General features: G+C 41.8%; 1 protein-coding gene across 4 annotated transcripts in view; it reads right to left on the bottom strand.

Moving 5' to 3' along the window:
* Window positions 1-1,666: 1,666 nt before the first annotated feature.
* Window positions 1,667-20,172, bottom strand: part of magi3a (membrane associated guanylate kinase, WW and PDZ domain containing 3a) — a 154,170-nt gene continuing 135,664 nt past the window's right edge. Inside the window, exons 13-22 of one of the 4 annotated variants that reach the window (XM_088330693.1) lie at window positions 19,947-20,041; window positions 18,889-19,081; window positions 17,241-17,450; window positions 15,877-16,062; window positions 15,701-15,794; window positions 11,845-11,890; window positions 11,611-11,748; window positions 7,575-7,713; window positions 7,251-7,344; window positions 4,255-4,399 (exon numbers count right to left, since the gene is read on the bottom strand). In XM_088330693.1, the coding sequence (XP_088186819.1) occupies window positions 7,292-7,344; window positions 7,575-7,713; window positions 11,611-11,748; window positions 11,845-11,890; window positions 15,701-15,794; window positions 15,877-16,062; window positions 17,241-17,450; window positions 18,889-19,081; window positions 19,947-20,041 (1,154 nt within the window). In that variant the 3' untranslated portion in view covers window positions 4,255-4,399; window positions 7,251-7,291. Of the gene's footprint in view, window positions 4,400-7,250; window positions 7,345-7,574; window positions 7,714-11,610; window positions 11,749-11,844; window positions 11,891-15,700; window positions 15,795-15,876; window positions 16,063-17,240; window positions 17,451-18,888; window positions 19,082-19,946; window positions 20,042-20,172 lie in introns of all 4 variants that reach the window. The other 3 variants (XM_088330691.1, XM_088330690.1, XM_088330689.1) reach the window with 3 other exon arrangements.

Raw genomic sequence — 20,172 nt, forward strand, 5'->3', positions numbered from 1 at the left:
TTGATTCATCCATTTCATGTTAGTAAATTTGTGATATGCGTGAAATAAAAAAATTCAAAGTGTATATTACAAAATCGAAGACATGGATTAATATTAAAACACAGTGGTGGGCCGCCAGAGCCTGCAAGGCCTTGTTGGCCTTACAAATATTTGAATCATGTGATGTTAATCATATTTTGACCATCAATATTCATTAAATCAATCCAAATAGTCTTTTACCTTCTTTTAATTGGTTTTCCTCTGGTTACGCTGCTTCCAGATATGTGCTTTTATATTTAGGTATACAACCAATCACATTTCAACCACTACTTGCTGTCAGGCTCAGAAATGTACACAGAGGCCTTCAAAAACAATTCTGAAGGCCTGGTGGCATAACATCGGTGTTTGATAAAGCTGTTGGTTTAGCAGGGGTCGGCAACCTATGGCACGTGAGCGCACGGCCTAATAATAATTTTTTATATTTTTTAAAGCGCACTTACCTGAAATTTAGACATATTCAGTTGTGCGCCATGTTATGTAAAGCATTTACGTTAGGCTTTACGTGGGTTTTTCATTGTGAATTTGCCCAGCGCCTCAGAGAGAGAGAGATAGAGAGAGACACAGACAGAGAGACAGACAGACAGAGAGAGACACACAGAGAGAGAGACAGAGAGAGAGAGAGGGACAGAGAGACAGACAGATACAAGTACAGTGAGAGAAAAAAGATAAAAAGTCGTGAGAGAGGGGGAAAAGAGAGAAAAGGAAAAAAGGAAGTTAAAAAGGATGAATAAAATGACTAAATTTTGTGCAGGCTTGGGGAGTAACGGAATACATGGAACGGCAAAAATAATGTTGGCAAGCTGTTTGGATATATTTTCATTTTGTTTCTGTCGCATTTTATGTTAGTTTTGCCGGAGGTCAAAGAGATCAAAGCCAGGAGAGATTCAGATTCAGATTCAGATTCAGATCTACTTTATTGTCATTCTAGTACACGTGTATACAGAACGAAATGTCGATGGATCTGACTCCCACAGTTTCCCTCAGTGTCCTTCAGTGTACAGATATAAATAAAGCTGTATTGTGTAGCTTACCACGTGTTGTGAGTCATAATTTTATTCATATTTAGTTTCTTTTGTCTTTTATTAGCATATTTGGTATTGGAGTAATCCAAAAGTCATTGAAAGTAATCCAGTTAAAGTAACCCTACCTAACCCTGTTGATAATCAGAATATATAACAGAACAAAACTTTAAAATCAAGTTTATTATTACCGTGTACATTGATAGTGGGATGTTTGGAGTGTTCTAAGGGATGGGCAGGGCACCTGTACGATGCGGCAGGGGTAAACCTGTGAAAGCTGTCGGGCCCTGCTGTTGAACATAAGAGTGTGTTGTGTCACCCTGACCCGAGTGACATGGCCGCTTTCTTGTGTCCCGTTTCATCTGGAGGGATGAAAGCATGACCAACTTCGGTGCCGGGATGCTTAACTTGTTTGGGTTTTTGGGCATTTGGGTTGACCATGGTCCAAAAATGTTTGTGTTTTTTGCTACTTTTTTCCTTTTTTTTTTTTAAATTTTCCTGGTTTTTGTATGTGTTTGTCTTGCTGTCGGTCACCCCTCGAGGGATATGACCAGGGTAGATAGATAGATACAACCGCGTACATTAACAAATCAACCAACACACACACATCTGTTTCTTCAGTAAACCTTTATTCATCAGTGCATGATCAGAATGCAAGATTATGTATTGTCACCAATTTTCTATGTTTTCCTGTCAGTTCCCTTAAAAAAATAATGAAACAATTTACAGGTGATAATTTTTTTCTGCATGAATGCAAAGATTTATACAGGTGCTGTACAGTTTACAAACATTTACATCTAACCGCAATGTTGAAACGTATTTTTTTCTTATATATGTTTGAGCGATACAAGGCCACAGTCTTCTACATGGAAATGGAATGCACGGTAAACGGTACAGGGGTGTATCATATCAACACCACAGAGAACACAGATGAAAGCATGTTTTTTTTCCTGTACATCCTTCAAGAGAGGCAGTCGAACGCTTCGCATGGCAACCAGCGAGAAGAAACAGTGTGTGTGAGACACAGTGCCCAAGAGCAGCAAAATCAGTGCAATGGTAAAATTTACCTTTCATAAAATGCAGGTTATTTAAACAATTTTGGCTATTTTTTTTAAAACAAATGCTGTAATTTTCCAATCCCAATTGCACCACTCCTAGAAAAGGTCTAGGTTGTTTCACAGAAGAACACAACACATTAGTTTGAATTAAAAAGCGTTTAAAAAGAACTCTACCACTGGTGTCCATTCCAACCAAGCTCTTCATTTAAGAAATAATGTTGGTAATCGTGAGTTGAAAATAAAAAAAAAGGTTAGAATGACGTGGTAGCCTTGTTTGATGATGAAAATAGTGGAGCATTCTCAGAGAATGAGTGGAGAGGTGTTGTAAAAGGATAGTGGGATGTTTGGACGTGTTCAAAGGGATGGGCAGGGCACCCGTATGATGCGGCAGGGGTAAACCAGTGAAAGTTGTCGGGCCCTGCTGTTGAACAGAAGAGTGTGTTGTGCCACCCTGACCCGAGTGATATGGCCGCTTTTTTGTGTCCCGTTTCCTCCGGAGGGACGAAAGCAAGACCGACTTGAGTGCCGAGGTGCCTAACTTGTTTGGGTGTTTGGGCATTTGGGTTGACCATGGCCCCAAATTTTTGTGTGTGTTTTTTGCTACTTTTTCCTGTTCTTTGTTTATGGATATGTGTTTGTCTTGCTGTCTGTCACCCCTCTTGAGGGATATGACCAAGGTAGATAGATAGATAGAGTCTCGGAGAATGCTCGAGTCAGCGCACGCACTTTTTACAATCACACGTTCTGTTAATTCAATGGATATAAAATCTGTGTCGAAGACGTAAACACATGGATTAATAATGTTCTAGTAGATTGAGTCAATGCTACAGCAACATAGAAAAGCTTGCAAACGTACAATATCCACATGAACCTAAAACACAGAGCTGCTAATTTGACCCATGTGGGTCACATAATAAAATAAATCAGATGTATACATTGTGCAGTACTTACAGCTGTACCCGCATGGGACATTTCGATATCACATTTCTCTTTGTGTGTGAGAGTCAATCACACTGCGAGAATGGGTGACAAGCCCGACCCTCCCAAAATATTGCCGACTCAGCAATTGTGCGGAAAAATATGATTTCAATAAATTACATTATTATCGACACATATCGAACACCACAACAATCAGCACAAGTGTCCGGTCGCTTGAGTTACACAAATGCTCTGCGAAAAGCCGCCAATACGCTGATAGAAACACGGAAGTTGGGAATCTTAAGTGGAAGCGGTCAGTTTATGGAATGAAAAGCGACTCCAAGAATTCATCCATGAGCCTAGGAAACAGCCGGCACGGGAATAAGCCTCGACCTTCGAATCACATGAATTATCTGAGTCTCACAGTGAGTGGCAACATGCGCACCTCAAGACACAATTAAGAAGCGGACTGAACAACAACAAAAAACGTATAGGCAAGATAACTCCGAAGCCTCTCCGAAGTGAGAAAGAATACGTTTTGCTATGCAGTGTCCACCTGGGACTGGATCTTGCTGGGGCTGGGAACCTTCCAAGGACCCGGCGTGATGGGTGGCTTCTTGCTGGGGTCTTGCACACTCCCGCTGGCACCCTTCTGATCTTTTTTGCCGGGATCTTCAGGCGACCTGTGCGAGTGACCCTCCTTCTCTTTTGCGCCTCTGCGGCTAAGCGTGTCCCCGTCTGATCCTGACCTCTCCCTGTTACCATGTGACTTTACCGGCGCCCCTTCAGCATTTTTGCCCTTTTTGTGGCGATCACTTTCCGGAGCGGCTCTCTCGGGCCGGTAAGTTGCAGCAGTTTCCTCCTTGGTCCTTCGCCTTTCCCCTGCCGGCTGCTGTCCCGCTGGGCGACGGGGGCTTTGGGGTTCCTCCTGGTTCTTGACGGGCACAGCCGCGTCATGTTCCCTCCTGGAGCTCTTCTTGGGGCTCGAAGAGCGGCGGTCCCTCTTTCGATCACTGCTGATGTCCTCTGAAGATAAGTGCTGGGTTTTTCTGTCAGCGCGATCCGCCCCGCTTTCAGAGGCTCTTTTGGGACTGGCGGCCTTAGAGTCACTTCTGTTTGTGGTCCTCTTAGTGGAAGCCCATTGTCCTTTGATCCTGTTAGTTTGACGCTCCCTCCCTGGTGAGCCGGTATGCCGCGGCTCTGTTCTGGAGAACTCATCAGGGGAGGCAAACGGCGGTGAGGACGGGGACACTTCCGAGGTAGAGATAGAGACGGAGGACGGATAGGTTGGAGACGACAACTGGCCATCGGTAGCAGAGTGTTTGGGCAAGCTCGAGGTTGGAATGGTTACGTTATCCTTGGAACCTGCCAAACAAATAGTACAAAGTAAGCTGAAAATGCCACACCTCTTTACACATTCAGGGAAAAAAACACTTGTCTTTCAGCAGCACAGCAATATGAAGCTTAGTAAAGACAGAGAAAAAGCCATTGATGTTATCGTGCTCAATTTCCAGACACAACAACTTGTGAAAATTCCTCATCTTGTGGTGAGAGGATGCCAGTGAACACACAGAGGGGGTTCTTGTCAAATTTTGCAGTTATCTAAACTACTTTGATTTCAGATTCTCTAATCACCATGCTGGAGCCACTCAATGCCAATTAAGTATTTAATTCCGCCAATACTGATCTTGTATTTCAAAGGTGAGATATTCTAACTACTGTCATAAATGTTAGGTTTTAGCAATGTTAACAATGTTCAGGGCACTAGAGGTTTTCCCTTAAAAGGTTTCATTTTGCCCCTATAATTAAGTGTAGCACATCTATAATTTTCATCTTCACTCAGAATGTCAATATTTTTCTATAATTTTAGATGCACAGATGTTTCGGGGCTTTTTTTCCCAATATATGAACAGATTTTATTTAGTGTGCACTTTGACTTTGACGTTTTTAGTGTTATGTGACAAAGACAATGAATGTTCAATTCTTTTCTATTCTGATTTAGTTTATTTCGGATTTTAAACACATTTACTAGTTATTATTTTTTTCATTGCTGTCCACTCAAGTCCATTTATCAGAAATTTATCAATTATGATTCTCAGTAGGATGACAACTTGCTCTGTAAGTTAATTTCGAGTGTTTGTAGCCCAAAAACTTTGTCTGGTATCCTGAAATGCATAGTGCAATCAATAGTGTTAGTATAAATGGTAACGTAAATTCCTGACTATAAGCCACAACTTTTGTCACAAGCTTTCAACCCTGCGGCCTATGCAATGAGAGTGAAAGAGTTGTAAACGCTTGACTTCCCTTTCTGAAGTCAATTTATGATTGTGCACACTTTCGAGTGATAATTGAGCAAAAACGTTTTGATACAGACTGTAAAATTACATTGGGAATTATGATTGGCTAACCAAAGTGTCAATCCACATTAGAATCGGTCACTAGTGGCTAAAGAGTTTTGAAGCCAAAAGAGGTAATGACCTATTTTTTTCAATACAAGACCACATATGTTGTCACAGGCTAAGGAGCATGAAAAAAAGCTAGCAATTGGCCAAGAGTCGTGTCAATCAAAAGGTCAGAGGCTAACAGCTATATCGTAAGTGTTTTTATTTTTAAAAGACAGTTTTGGAGCGAAACAGACGGATTGCAACAGGGATCGTCAAACGATGCAGGAATGCTTTCAGGCGGATTTTTTTTTAAATTTGTCAGCATTATCATGTGTTTTGGAGTAAATATCTTACACAGACTAATTGGACTCTCGTGAATTTAACCACACCATATTTGCGTGGAAATGTGTCATGAGTAGAACTTCACAGAACCTCTGGGTGAGTAATAGTTTTCGTGTATCTTGTCTCAGACTGATCGTGACATTTTAGTGATGATTCTATTTTGAAATGGTCATCATATCTTGAATTTAAAGAGTTTAAGCTTTCCAATGATATGTGACATGGACTATTTCAGTGGCAGGTGACATGGTGAAGACACGACTATGTTCATCAACATTAGGGCCTGTGAAAAGGGTTTGCTCTTTGAATTCAGTGGATAATAGTATATTTAATTTGAAATTGATTGTTAAAAGAAAAGGTTCCTACTTCACAGATTTTGCCTATTACAGGCTCTTTTTTTAAACAATTCCCTGCGAAAAGCAAATGATTACTGTACTTTGAATCGGTATACAGATGCTCCCCTACTCACCACCATTCGACTTACGAGAAACGGTAGATACGATCATTTTTTTCGGGATGTCGAAAAATATCTGGACATTGCTGTAAGTTAGATTTTGTTATTGTGTGCACCTTTTTCTGAGTAGAGGACATTACTGTAGTGCTTCTTTCCTCCATGTGGCGCTGTGAGAGGTCACCCAAGCATCCACCCCGAATAAGAAATCCGGCTTCTACTTCCTAGTTCGTGTGTAAACATACTACGTGTACTGTATATCTAGCGCGCTAAGAACTTTTTATTGTTTAATATCTCGTGCATCCATTCAATATGGTTGGTGTAAAATGTGAAGAAGAGGTGAGCTGTTTCTTTTGAAAGGAAAGTGGAATAGGAAAGCTTGATGCGGTTGAGAAAATGGTTGGATTGCTTTTTCTTCGTCCACGCTCTACCACGGAGGAGGACCTCTTGAAGCCCATCTTCCAAAAGTAAGTTAAACTCATCTTTATATAAAATATTATTTTATGAGATTTTTATTTTTTTAGCACAAAACAATACAGGTTACTTATACAAGCCTTAAACATAGTTATATCAACCTTAAACATACAAAATATAGCACTGAACCAACTTACAAACAAATTCAACTTACGAACAATCGTTCGGACCTATCTTATTCGTAAGTAGGGCTGTGTTTGTAGTTGACTACTCAAGAGTTGAACACTTATACTTGTATCGGTTTACAAAAAAATAGTATTGAAAGAGAATCCATAAAACATAATTAAAATCACACAAATACGTTTCCAGAATGCATAGTTCTTAATCAAAATCTAATTGTCCCACAGCTATGTGTCCATTGGCATCCGAAATAGCTACTTCCGAAGCCCAGCAGGTTTTTTGTTCTTTAGAACTCACTGCTTTGGTTTAACTATATTGAGTACATAATGAAATGTTCTGCCGAAGGCAACCGTTCTGTCATTTGGACAGCAAGTGAGCAGAAGGAACACACTTAAATCTGGAAGCAGAGCAATCACTTGGGAAGAAGGAGAGGAGCACAAGGTTTTACCGCGGTTATTTAGGGACAGACCAAGAAAGGCAGTGAGGCCTTTAGTGATGCTCTTGTTTCATGTAGAAGCACAGGTTGGAAGACGAGTTCAGACCTAAAGGAAGGAGAGAAAAAAAAAGAAACAGGAAGCCGTGCCAATGGAAAAAAAACAAAGAGAAGGCAAGTCAGATATAGGAGCATGAGAAAGCTTGCGAGCTTAAAGCTAAAAGGCGAGAGAGAAAGCTTGCTGCGCATGCGTGGCAAGAAGAAGCATATGGGCAATATTCCACACTAAGCATCTCTTTGCACAGCTAGCGGAGAGCGAGCTTGTCGGGTGTCACTCACTGTGATCAGGAACCAAACCCTGGCCGGGTCGAAGCAGCAGATGAACCTTATTTCCGCCCGTTTGGATCAGCTCGATTGCCCGAGTGTGTGTGATGCCCTGAGTGGCCTCACCATTGATCTCAACAATCTGATCACCCACCTGTGAAGCAAAAGCATGGTTTACTTTTTCTGTCATGTACCGTAAATTCTGGACTATAAGCCGCTACTTTTTTCCCAAAGGTTAAACCCTGCAGCTTATTCAGTGATGCGGCCAATTTATGTAATTTTTCTAACAGCCGCCAGCGGCGCTCGAGTTCAAGGCACATGACGCAGCTTACAAGCTAAACGCAATCGAACAGTCCGATAAAGAAGGAAACAGAGCTATTGCACGCAAACTTTACCTTGCGAGCGTGTTGCTGGCGTGTTTTTGAATAAGGGAGCGTGGGAAGACGTTTATATGGCAAACTCTCTTTCCCATACTGAAGGAGGACAACTTTGATGACGACAGTTGTAGGGAGGAAGATGGGAATATTTTACCGTGATTTCTATATGAATGGTATATTTATTTTAACAGGCACTTTAACCTAATTGCGAGCGTCTTGTTAGTAGCGTTTTGCTACCCTTCACAGGCACGGTTTGGGAGGAAAGTTATGATATTATTATTAAAGCTTTGAAAACTCTCTCGGTGTACCGTCTTTCTTTGTAAATATGTGTAACCATGTATAATATGTATTTGCAACTGTATATTTTTGTAATGTATTTATTTGTATTTATTTTGGACACTTATTCTGATAAGTCTTGCACTGACCAATTAAAAAGAAGGGGCGTAACAGACACAGGGATGACGGGAAGTGGGGACCGGTAAAGGTGAGTGTTTGTGGACAAGGCAGACAAAGGTGGATATATATTTTTCCCACCCTTACCTTTGGAAATATACACTTTTTTTCCTTGGATTACTTTTAACGGAACCTGGACTGTGCAGGTCTGCATCAAATTTTAACTACCGGTATCATTTTCCGTTCATTTTGCCGGCTGTGGTTTTTAAACTGTGCACTTTGAGTTCAGTTAAAATCGCGGGACTCAAAATAGGGTTTGGGTCAATTTTGTGATTGTGTTACACGTTGTAATGTGGGCGCATGCGGCTTATATACAGGTGCGGCTAATGTAAGTACAAAAGCGGTTTTCCTCTTAAAATGTGGTGGGTGCGGCTTATAATCAGGTGCGCTCTATAGTTCGGATTTTACGGTACTTAATCTCTACACTCAGTCTGCAATTATTAGTCGACGTTGTAGAAAAAAATCGATTATAGAAACAAACAAAAATTTGCATGTTCATTGTTGCTGGACAAGATTATAATCTCTGTTCGGAGTTGCGCAGTAGCCAGTACCGTCTATGTCTCGAGTGGTAACAAAAACATACAGAAATGGTGGCATCAACATCAACTACGTGCACCAAAACTTCAAAGTTTCGGAACATTTCAGCCTGGATTCGGCCATTAAAAAGAATACTTGCAAAGCAGACCTCAACTTCTTGCGCCTTAACTCTGAAAAGATCGAAACGTTAATTATTGGTCCATCTAAATGCCGTGACTTGTTGTCAAAAACTGCTCTGAACATTAACAAATGTATTATCTCCCAGAGAGACTCAGTCAAAAATGTAGGTGTCATATTTGACCCCAATCTGTCCTTTCAAAAACACATTAAGAATATTACTAGAACAGCTTTCTTCCATCTTCGCATCGTTGCTAAAATTCGCCCTATGCTGTCTCAGTCGGATGCGGAGATTAGAATTCACACTTCGGTCTCCCGAAGTCCAAAATCAAGAGCTTTCAGCTAGTACAAAATGCTGCATGGAGGCTTTTAACCAAGACAAGAAAGTTTGATCACGGTACCCCGATTTTAGCTAACCTGCATTGGCTCCCTGTTAGCTTAAGAGTTGATTTTAAGGTTCTCTTGGTATTATACAAAATCATGCATGGACTTGCTCCCTCTTATCTTTCAGATTTAATTTCCCCCTATGTTCCGGTCCGGAGCCTTTCTTCTGAAAGCGCCGGTCTACTAGTGATTCCAAGAGCTAAGAATATTTCCCCAGGTTCGAGAGCGTTCTCCATCCGGGCACCGGTGCTGTGGAATGCTCTTCCCCCTGAGATCCGATCTGCAACCTCAGTGGAAATGTTTAAATCTAAGCTTAAAACACACCTCTACTCTATAGCATATGAATAACCTATATTATTTGTTGACAATATCTGTGTATTATTTGTTATTGCAACATCCATTGCAGCCTGGTCATCCTGGAAGGGGGATGACCTCATGTGCTTCTTAATTTTCCTCATGTTGAGGTTTTTGAGTTTTTCCTTGCCCTCATGTAGGTTTTATACCAGGGAATGGTGTAATAATAGTCTGTAATAATAGTCTGTGGTTTGCAATAACCTGTGCAGCCCTTTGCGACTCTTAGTGATTAAGGGCTATGAAAATAAAAACGACTTGACTTGACTCTCCTGAACTATACTTTAACCTATTCCCTAAAATTCACAAATATAGACAAATATCCATTCGATTTCAAATGACTCATGGTTGCAATTAGGGCTGCAACTAATTGTACAACATTTCGTCTCCCAGGGTTGTCGTACTCGTTTCTTTGGCAGACCAGGACCTAAAACAGTACTATATTTTTGGGAGCGTTGCGCCCTTTTTATGTGTTAAATACAGAGTAACGTGTCATTCTGGGAAAGATGCGGAGTCGAACCAAACCAAATAGCAGAATCAGCTTTTTTCGGGGCGGTTTTCACATCTAGGGTAACCTATCTGACTGCCTATAAAACATAATGCTGATATTCAATGCTGTTCTCGGCTGGGAGTGTCATGATTACTGATGTGACTCAGCTGTGCCCACTCTTTTGGCGCCAACTGCCGCAGGTTCTAATTGGCTCCCGATCAGTATTTGAACCCAGTCCTGTCTGTCCCCTTTTGTCAGTCTATCTGTGAACCTCAGTAAACACTAGGCAAGCCTTTTTCGACCCTGACTCCCACCTCAACCGTTTTTTGGCTCCCGTGTGTCCCCGGCTTCGAACCGTTTTTGATCCTGACCACGTCTGCTCTCCCGTCCCAGCTTTTGACCCCTTTTTGTCTATGTCTTCTCTCCTATTCTGGCTTACGACTCGCTTCCGACCCTGACCACGTTTTTGCTCTCCTGTCCCGGCTACCGACCCGCATTTTCCGTCCCTGACACCGCCATAGCTCGCCACGGAAGATCCACTTCCGCATTCAGAGCCCAATCAGAGTACCAAAGCGACTTGCTTCCCGCGTCCAGCGAACACCAGATCGTGGGCGCAGCCCTTTCTCTTTCTTCCAATAAAACTTGTGAAAAACGCAACGCAAGTGGGTCCTGTCTCCGTTCTGGTCCTGACAGGGAGAGTGGAATGGCTTTCTGGACAAAATTGCAGAGTTAAATAAAACAAAGGTGCTGAGTCTACTTTTTGGGCACTTTTTTGTCAACCCTTCAAACAGACATTGTGCTGAAATTGAATGTTGTTCTGGCCTGGTAGAGTGTAACATGATACTGCTGAGCAGCAAAACAAAAAATTCAAAGTTTTCACATTTGGGGTAACCTATCTAAGTGCCTGTATAAGATGGGTGTTGAGATTAAATGTTCTAGAATCTAGTCATTCTGGAAGGGGGATTACCTCATGTGTGGTCCCTTCACAAGGTTTCTTCATTTTCCTCATTTAAGGTTTTTAGTTTTCCTTGCCCTCATGTAGGTTTTAGATCAGGGGATGGTGTCATAATAGTCTGTAAAGCCCTTTGAGACCCATGAACATGACTTGACTTAAATCAACTTCATGCTACATTATTATTCGTCTGATTGTTTCAAAAGTTGGTGACAAGTCGACCATTGCAATAAGCTTTGGCTTTTTTCCCAACAGCCCTTATTTCCCCCTTTTGTTTTTTCAATTGTTTATCAAAGTTGTTGATTCTGAATTCATTTTAACCATGTATTTGATGAATAATGGGGGAAAAAATTACAATAAAAATAGTCTACACAAACAGCAACAACTCACATGTATCCTTCCATCTTTCAGTGCGGGCCCATCCTCAGCCAGGCGTAGGATAAACAAGCCCATGTTGTACTCTTTTCCTCCCCTCAGACTGAAGCCGAAACCCTTCTGGCTACGGTCCAGCTCCACGACAAAACCGTCCTTTAGCAGGAAAATCAGTTCAGGTATATGACAGGGATTTGGAAAATATGAACTTTTACATGAACTGAGAGGAATGTCAGGAAAATGCTGTCTCACCTGCCTGAAGCCCGTCGGGTTTATTGTTCCCATGTCACTGTTCCTGCTCCAGAAAAAAATAAAATAACAAATTGTAAATAGCAGTGTCTGAAACTCATGACAAAAAGTTGGCGGACACCAGGGGAGACAACTCTGAAAAGTTGCCGGCCTAGCCATAAAGTCGCCTGCGCCATTTTTCACAACTTGAAACACAATAAGACGACTAATCGCAAATTAAAAAAAAATGTTGCAAATTACTCAGGATTGATAATTAGAATATATAACAGAACAACACTTTAAAATTAAGTTTATTATAAATCTACTTGTAACATTCATTGCATGTATATGACATTGCTGTTTTCCATCTGCCATCAGTATGTACCTGTATTTACTCATCTTCATTCATGCAATGTTTGCATTGCCTCGTCTGCTAAGCGACGTGAACTCTTTCCACGATGCTCTTAATGTACGTTTACGTTTTGTAGCGTCATAAATTTGGTTAGCTTCTTTTGAATATTTCTTCTGGGGCTGAGGTTTTGGCTCGATTCCTAACCACTTATTCATTTTTTTGTGTTCTCTGTGCGCCTACTTTGTAAAATGATATGCAAATTCACGACCTCATAACGCACGGGAAAGTCCGAAAGCACGAAGTTATTTGATGCAGGCTTCTGATTTGCTGCCGAGTATGCAAATTGCCAAACGAACGGAAATTCCGAAATTTCCAATTTTGAAATCGGAATAAAGCAAACGTTTGATTTGAAAAAAAATCTCATTTTTTTTTCTCTTGAAAAAGTTGTCGGCCACTCAGGCGGAGACGTTTTGTAAGTTGTACGCCCGACGTAAAAAATGCACGCCCCGGGCGTCCGGGCAGACGTTATTTCAGACACTGGCTATGGGCACCCCAAAGAAACAAAAACTAGGTGAAAGGTCGAGAAAAAAAAAACTTAAATGTTGTAGTTAGGTCACCTTGAGCCTCCATAGTTTTCATTTTTCCTTGTGCTTTGTAGCACTTAATATAATTCAACGGTTTGTTTGAAAAAAATCTGTTAGAAAATCCAAATACAGGTAATAAATACTTGAATTTATTGTTGGTTCCAGAACAGGGAATGATGTAGTAGTGGTCTGTGTAGCCCTTTAAGACGATTTGACTACACAATATCTAATTGTGAAATTATACACAATTTCCCTGTAATATTTAGAAAAGTAACAAGTGGATTGATCTTTAAGAGTGTTTTGGAATACATTTCTAGATTTTTTATAGCTGGATGACCTGTTCTGGTGTGACATTTTGTTTTTTTGTTCTTTCACACTGACTGTCATTCAAGACAATACATATAAAGCGTTTACACAATTGTAATAATATTTTAATCTATAAGAAGTAATATCATGTGACAATACACGCTCCCCATCTTGGGGTGTGTAGTTTGAGGTGTCCTTAAAATGTGTTTATATTAAATATTTTCTCCATTGAGTATGGTATAACAATGTCCAACTGAGTTCAAAGAGCCTTTAGATATATTTTTTACCACACATATCTGCTTTCATATAATTTTATAACATGAGTGTTATGGCCACGAAACATATTAGGCTGGAAGAAAGAAGGTAAGGGGGTAAGGGGGATGAGTAATTTGCTCGAGATTTTCCTATTTCTAGTGTGAAAATGGTGAAAGTTAAAAATGACTGTTTCAAATACAGTCCAAATGCCAACCTAAACCCCCAAAAATAAAGAAGAAGAAGAGTTTATTGGGGCGTATCTAAAAAGGACACGCAGGTGCACGCAACACACAACAGCTTGACAGAGGCTGCAATAATGATTTCAGCCAGGAGATGGCGTCAGCAAGTAGTATCTTTTGAAATTACGGACACCACCTTTCAATTTGTACTCATTTCAGTGCTGCGTGACTACGAAAGCTTCAGCACTTGTAACAGGAACTTTTCAATGCTCCCAAACTCCACACGGGTCACATCTTTGCCATGCATCTCAATGGGCCAAATTGGTATACTAAGGGGCCGGTCACACAGACATTTGCGGCTGAATCACGGCCAGAAATTTCTGCCTCTGAGGCGGACGCTATTGGACGCATTGAGGTCGCCATTCAGACGAGATACAGCGGTGCTTAACACGAGGTCGGAAATTCGCGCGCACGTGGCAGCGCGAAACTGTCAGGCGCTGCTCAATTCTTCAGAGCGCGGGTACACAGCCTTTCACGGGCGTATTGAGGCTAAACTACGGCCAGAAATTTCTGGCCGTGAGGCAGTAGCTGTTGAGCGCTGTAGGACGTTTTGAGACCGCCATATAGACGAGATAGAGCAGTGCTTTACTCGCGGTCGGAAATTTTCACGTGGTTGGCCGCGCTCAAAACTTTTGAGCTGCTCAAAAGTTTGAGCACGTGTTAAACCGCGTGCCGCACACGTGGTCAACACGAGGAAATGACGCGGAAATGACGCGCAAACGACGTGCTCTGGCCGCGGCCAGGGCGTGCTTACACATGGGTAGGACGGGAAATTTCAGCAGGTAATCGTGGGTGGAGTATGGTAATAGCATGTTCTGCGCCTGTATCGCGGTGTTATTACGTGAAATTAGCGTGTTACGCGTGTGACAGTCAAACGCCTTTCTCCGCGTATAAACAGCGCGAATGCCGAGCATCAGTTGTGCTCGTGACGTCAAGGGGGTGAACATGGATCCCCGTCAGCGTAGTTTCTCTTCATTTCGAATAAATCTTTCGGTGCATTCGCAGTGGTCGCATCGAAGCTTTAATGCCAGGACCTTAGCTTGGCCTATTGGCTGAGAGTAAGAATCCCGACTCCTAAGCTTTGAAGCGTATTATGAACTTATCGATAATGGATAATGATTATAAAAGACCAACAACACTTAAACCCACCCTCCCCCCGTCAGCGTAGAGATCTCGTATTGATCCAATTTTATTTCTTGACATTTCTTTTCAAGATTTTAAAATAAAAATGATGCCATACCTTGAAATATTGATTATCACGTGGCTGTGTCTTGTGCGGTTATAAATTTAACAGCCCGGTGCCGAAATTTGCATACCCTCGCTACTACAACCACATTTACCTCGTTTCTTCACACATTTAGGGAAAGTATTGGCGAACTTATGACCAAAACCACTCCGTCTTGCATTTGTTGGAAATGTAATACAACTCAAATCATTCCGTCTTTGTTTTTGTTGTGAGCGTGAACGTAATCGAACCCTAAATTCTCCCCCCCTCGCGTGTACGCGCATTCTGCTGCGCTTCCAACGAAAGCGATCGTATTCTATATAAAACACTTATTAAAACTATAAAGCGAGCTAATTATAACAATTGGGAGATCCTAGTCTATATAACGCGTTTATTATAACAATAAAGTGCGATCGTACTCTACAAAATGCGTTAGTAAACGTGGATGAAAAAGTCACGCGAGGGGGTGGGGCAGTGCGGGTGTTGCGTAGAAGTTGGATATGGGCACAACACCGGCTCGGGAGCTTTTATACCCGTGGTCCACACGAGGAAATGACGCGATGAGGAAGCGGAACAGTCGCCGGCGTCTTTTTTTCCGGCCATACCACAGATGAACAGCGGGTTGGCCAAATTTGCGCATTTTCCATCCCGGGCAACCACGGGCAAAAAAAAAACGCAAAATTTTAGCCGTGATTCAGCCGCAAATGTCTGTGTGACCGGCCCCTAAGCAGGTAGGAAACTGCTGTCGCAAGATAAAAAAAACGCAGCCCTAAATGAAGCCCGACTGCTCAGTAATCTTTTTTTTTCCCTTTAATCTCCGCTTTTTTCCTTGACGCACGAACCGCCGGCTGCACTAAGAAGATTGGAGGCATTATTAATTCATAGAAACTCCATCTTTGATATTGCGGTTAACCTATACCTGTCTGCATAGCTGGGCGGCTGCTGGCCGACAGCTCTCGGATGCACCGACGGACTCTGCATGGCGGAGTTGCTGGTGGATGGAGGCATGCTGTCTGCAAGAGCAAAGGCCACAAGCAGGCCGTATTAAAAACAAAAGAATGCCTCTCGTACTTTGTTGAAAAGGCGCCGATCTACCGTCTTCAGGTACAACGCTGAGGGTAACAGAAGTTCCGGCTTCCTTGATAAGCTGGACGATGTCGTTGTGGGACAACTCCATGATGGACTGACCGTTGACGGCCGAGATTCGGTCGCCCACCTTCATCTGGCCCAAACGGTCGGTTGGGCTGCCTTCGATGATGCGTCCGATCTTGTGAGGAATTACTGAAGCACACATGGACAACAAAAATTGTGACTACAGTATTCTCCGTACTATAAGGCGCACTGGATTTAAGGTGTTGTGGATTAACTGCAAGTCGGCTTGATGGAAAACATCTGGATGTTATGAAACAATGTTGATACAGGAAATACCACAGTGTTGACTGAGCCAAGTCGGGGCGGGAAAAAGACTGTCGAGTTTGAAAAAAACATTACGTAACCACGAGGACACAGTATAAAAAAAGCTGACCTTCTCTGAGAAGGGCTTGAACGTGGCTTGTATGTTGATGAATGTGTTGAATAAATACGTTCCCTTTTTGTCATATTTCGGCTCTGTTTATGTTTTGGGGCAACGCCCAACGACTCTCCAAAAAAGGCACCTCCCTCTTTTTTCACATGTTTTTCATACACAGGGCGCACCGGAATATAAGGGGCATGAAATCATATACTGTAGATTGTATAGACCAACCCAGTCCCCAAGAGCCACGTGTCCTGGAGTTTTTCTACTCCAACTCATCCATCCATCCATCCATTTTCTGCGCAGCTTATCTTAGCTCAGTAAGGTAAATAGCTATAAAACACATATTCAAGACCACTAAAACACATTCAAATAGTAATTGAACATAGAAATAAAGTAATAAAATAAATAAGATGATATTAACAAAATAAAATGCAGGTTGAAATATGTCAACTTGATGTTGCCAAAGCCACGTCCCTCTCACAAAGACACTTTACTTGTATCTCTCTCTCTCTCTCTCTCTCTCTCTCTCTCTCTCTCTCTCTCTCTCTCTCTCTCTCTCTCTCTCTCTCTCTCTCTCTCTCTCTCTCTCTCTCTCTCTCTCTCTCTCTCTCTCTCTCTCTCTCTCTCTCTCTCTCTCTCTCTCTCTCTCTCTCTCTCTCTCTCTCTCTCTCTCTCTCTCTCTCTCTCTCTCTCTCTCTCTCTCTCTACTAGTCCGGCCCCCGACAGAATGGTTGTTCTATCGTGTGGCCCCCCGAGTTAAAATGAGTTTGACACCCCTGGTCTAAAGGTAGATGAAGATTAATATTAATTCAGAGCTCAAGACTAGACTAAAAAAAGTTCTAATTGTCAGCGAAATGATTCATATTCCTGCAACTCCTCTGAACTCGAGTGAACATGACAAACAGTTCTGTTTGTTCGAAGCGAGAATAAATGCATGTCTGACCTCCTGGAGGAGGCTTGTTTTTCGAGGTGAGGATGACAAAGCCGAAGCCTTCGTTGTCTTTGCGATGCAGAGTGACGTCAAAGGACTCCTGTCGAGAAGAATAGGCGGCCCTCGGAGGCTCCCCCCGGGGGGTGGTCGGGGAGCTGCCAACCTGAGTGTGGGCCACTTGAAGGGGATGCGGCATTCCTTCCGCTTCCCAAACACCGACGTCTGACAAACACAGGCAGTTGTCCAATTATTCATTTTCTATGCTGCATAACCGCATGATGTTCTGCTTCTTTCCATTTTTAATATTGGAAACTTGATTGGGAAATGGCATAGGATGCCAGTTTGTTATTTTGACTAGTGTGCACTATTAACATCATTGTCACCAGTGTTCATTTTACCTCTGAAAAGTGATGGGTCCCAGGGACTCGCATGCTCAAAAATCGATGGGTCCCAACAGAGATCTATGGGTCCCCAAAATTTAGTGTTATCGCGGTTGAAATTGTAAATCGGCGACAAATATATAATATAAATCTATATATTCATTCAGTTTTAATCATCACACTTTATTGGTAATACAAATCAGTTATCACTTCAAGATTTTTCAGTTCACAACAATATTGTACATTATACAAAATATTATTGCTGAAATAATTATATTAATCTATATTTTCATTCAGTTTTAATCATCCCAGTTAATTGGTAATACAAAGCAGTTATCACTTCAGATTTTTCAGTTCACAATATTGTACACTATACAAAATAATATTGCTGAAATATTTATATATTCTTGCAGTTTTAATCATCACAGTTAATTGGTAATACAAAACAGTTATCACTTTAAATTTTTCAGTTCATATATTTTTTGTGGTTTGCTGTCCCGCCATAGTTGTAATGCCTTCTCAAGGTCCAATTCTTTATCATCCTCCTCATAGCGTAACCAGGAATATAATTTAGTCCATTTTGGCAGAAAAGTCCTTTTCTTGCTCAGAGTATTCTTTTGTTTATTTTCTTTCGTCGAATCGTTCGCTTCAAAACACATGTTTTCCTTGCCTTCGCGGTCTTCTGAAGAATTTATCCGCCGTTTTTTTGTGCTGCAATTATTGCCGTTGTAACCACTTTCTGTGTTATGTTTCGACTTATTACCGACACTGAAGAAATTACCAATTTTTGGTTGATTTGCACCTAAAACCAACTGTTTTTTCGGAGGCATACTTCTCTTTCACTCGACAACCGCCACAACAATGACGTCATCTCGAAGCAACGAGATCTCGTTTGTCGAGATCGGCGCGAGACCAAAACAACAATGGCGGATGGCGGTTCTGCCTGACGAAAAGTTTTGAGTGCGGTAAATATTTGTTAAAAAAAAAAAGTAATCGGGTAGTAATGACAATTTGGTGTCAAAAAAGTTGCGTCCCGGGGACGCACGTTGATTTGACCCAATGCGTCCCCAGCAAAAATGATGCGTCTAGGACGCAGGGACGCGGGCAAACTAGAACACTGGGTTTTAGATCAAGGGCAGCCATTTGAGACTCTTTGTAATTAAGGGCTAAACAAATAAACAAGACTTGACTTTGAAACGGCAGGAAACACCACGTAGAATTGTCTGTTATTTTAAGTGATTTTGTCTATCAAAAAAAAGAAAGTGGGGCAGCCAACCCACCTGCATGTGTCAGTTTTCTGCGGACCGTCAGCAAGACCTGCCCATGGCGGGCAGCGTTGGTCATTAGCTCCAGCACTTGTTTATGCGATTTGCCTTTGACCGGCACGCCATCTATACAAAGCAGCTCATCACCTGCCCTCAGGCGCCCGTCCTTCTCAGCCGCTCCCAATGGGACAATGGCACCGATGTAAACCTGCAGAAACAAAAAAGGAACAAGGACCGTTTAATGTGCATGTGGTGAATCTGAAATCAAGGGCGGGGAAAATGCCTTTGTGTGCTCTGCAGTAATTGAGTACAGTGGAACCTCGGTTTTCGAACGCCTCTCAGTTCGGACAAATCGGTGTTCGACCAAAAATTTTGAGAAATTCTTGCTTCGCTGTTCGGTCGAAAAATCGGAGTTCGAACGCCGGTACGCTAGGGTGCGATGCTGAGCGGCGTACGGGTGTTTTAGCCCCTAATTATGCCTCAGAAGAAGGTTGGTGCACGCAGGACAGGTGAAAAAAAAAAAAAGTTGTTCGTCCAACTATTGCCTTTAAGAAAGACATAATAGCTAAATATGAAAGAGGTGTACGAATTTCCGATCTTGCTAGTGAATACAGCATGGCTAAATCTACTATCAGTACGATAGTAAAGAATAAGGAGGCTGTGAAATCGAGTGATGCGGCTAAGGAAGTTAGCGCTATAAGCAAGCAACTGCCGCAAGTTTTGGAAGAGGTTGAAAAACTTTTGATGATTTTTCTTTCCCCACCGTCCACCACAAAGGTAAGAAATCCTATTCATAATCCTTTTTTTTTATTTTTACACGTTCATGTTAGCGTAATCTTTCGTACGGAAGATTACGCTAACGTACGATTAGCCTGGGTTAGCTTCATGTTTAAGTTCTTGCTAAACATTAAGGGTGTTGGAACGGATTAAAACTATTTTATATTACTTTTAATAAGAAAAACGATTTTCTGTGATCGACCAAATCGGTTTTCGAACAGGGTTCTGGAACTGATTATGGTCGAGAACCGAGGTTCCACTGTATGTGGTAATCAAAGACACGTGCAGTTCCTTACCGGCTGATCTGGTCCCTCGCCTCCGAGAACCCTGAAACCAAAGCCAGACTCTTGGTTTCTCTTGATGTACACATCCAGGTCCTTCGTGTTTACGGCTGCAGAGAAATTTTTAATAAAAATCTGCATTCGTCCGAAAGGAGAAACAATATACAATATAAAAAAAAAACCCTTCATAATCATTAGTTTGTTGTTATTATCCAAAGACAATTGAAATGAAATGAAATGA

This window comes from Urocampus carinirostris, chromosome 3 (assembly GCF_059441175.1).
Source record: "Urocampus carinirostris isolate Australia breed hairy pipefish chromosome 3, RoL_Ucar_1.0, whole genome shotgun sequence".
Taxonomy (NCBI): Eukaryota; Metazoa; Chordata; class Actinopteri; order Syngnathiformes; family Syngnathidae; genus Urocampus; species Urocampus carinirostris.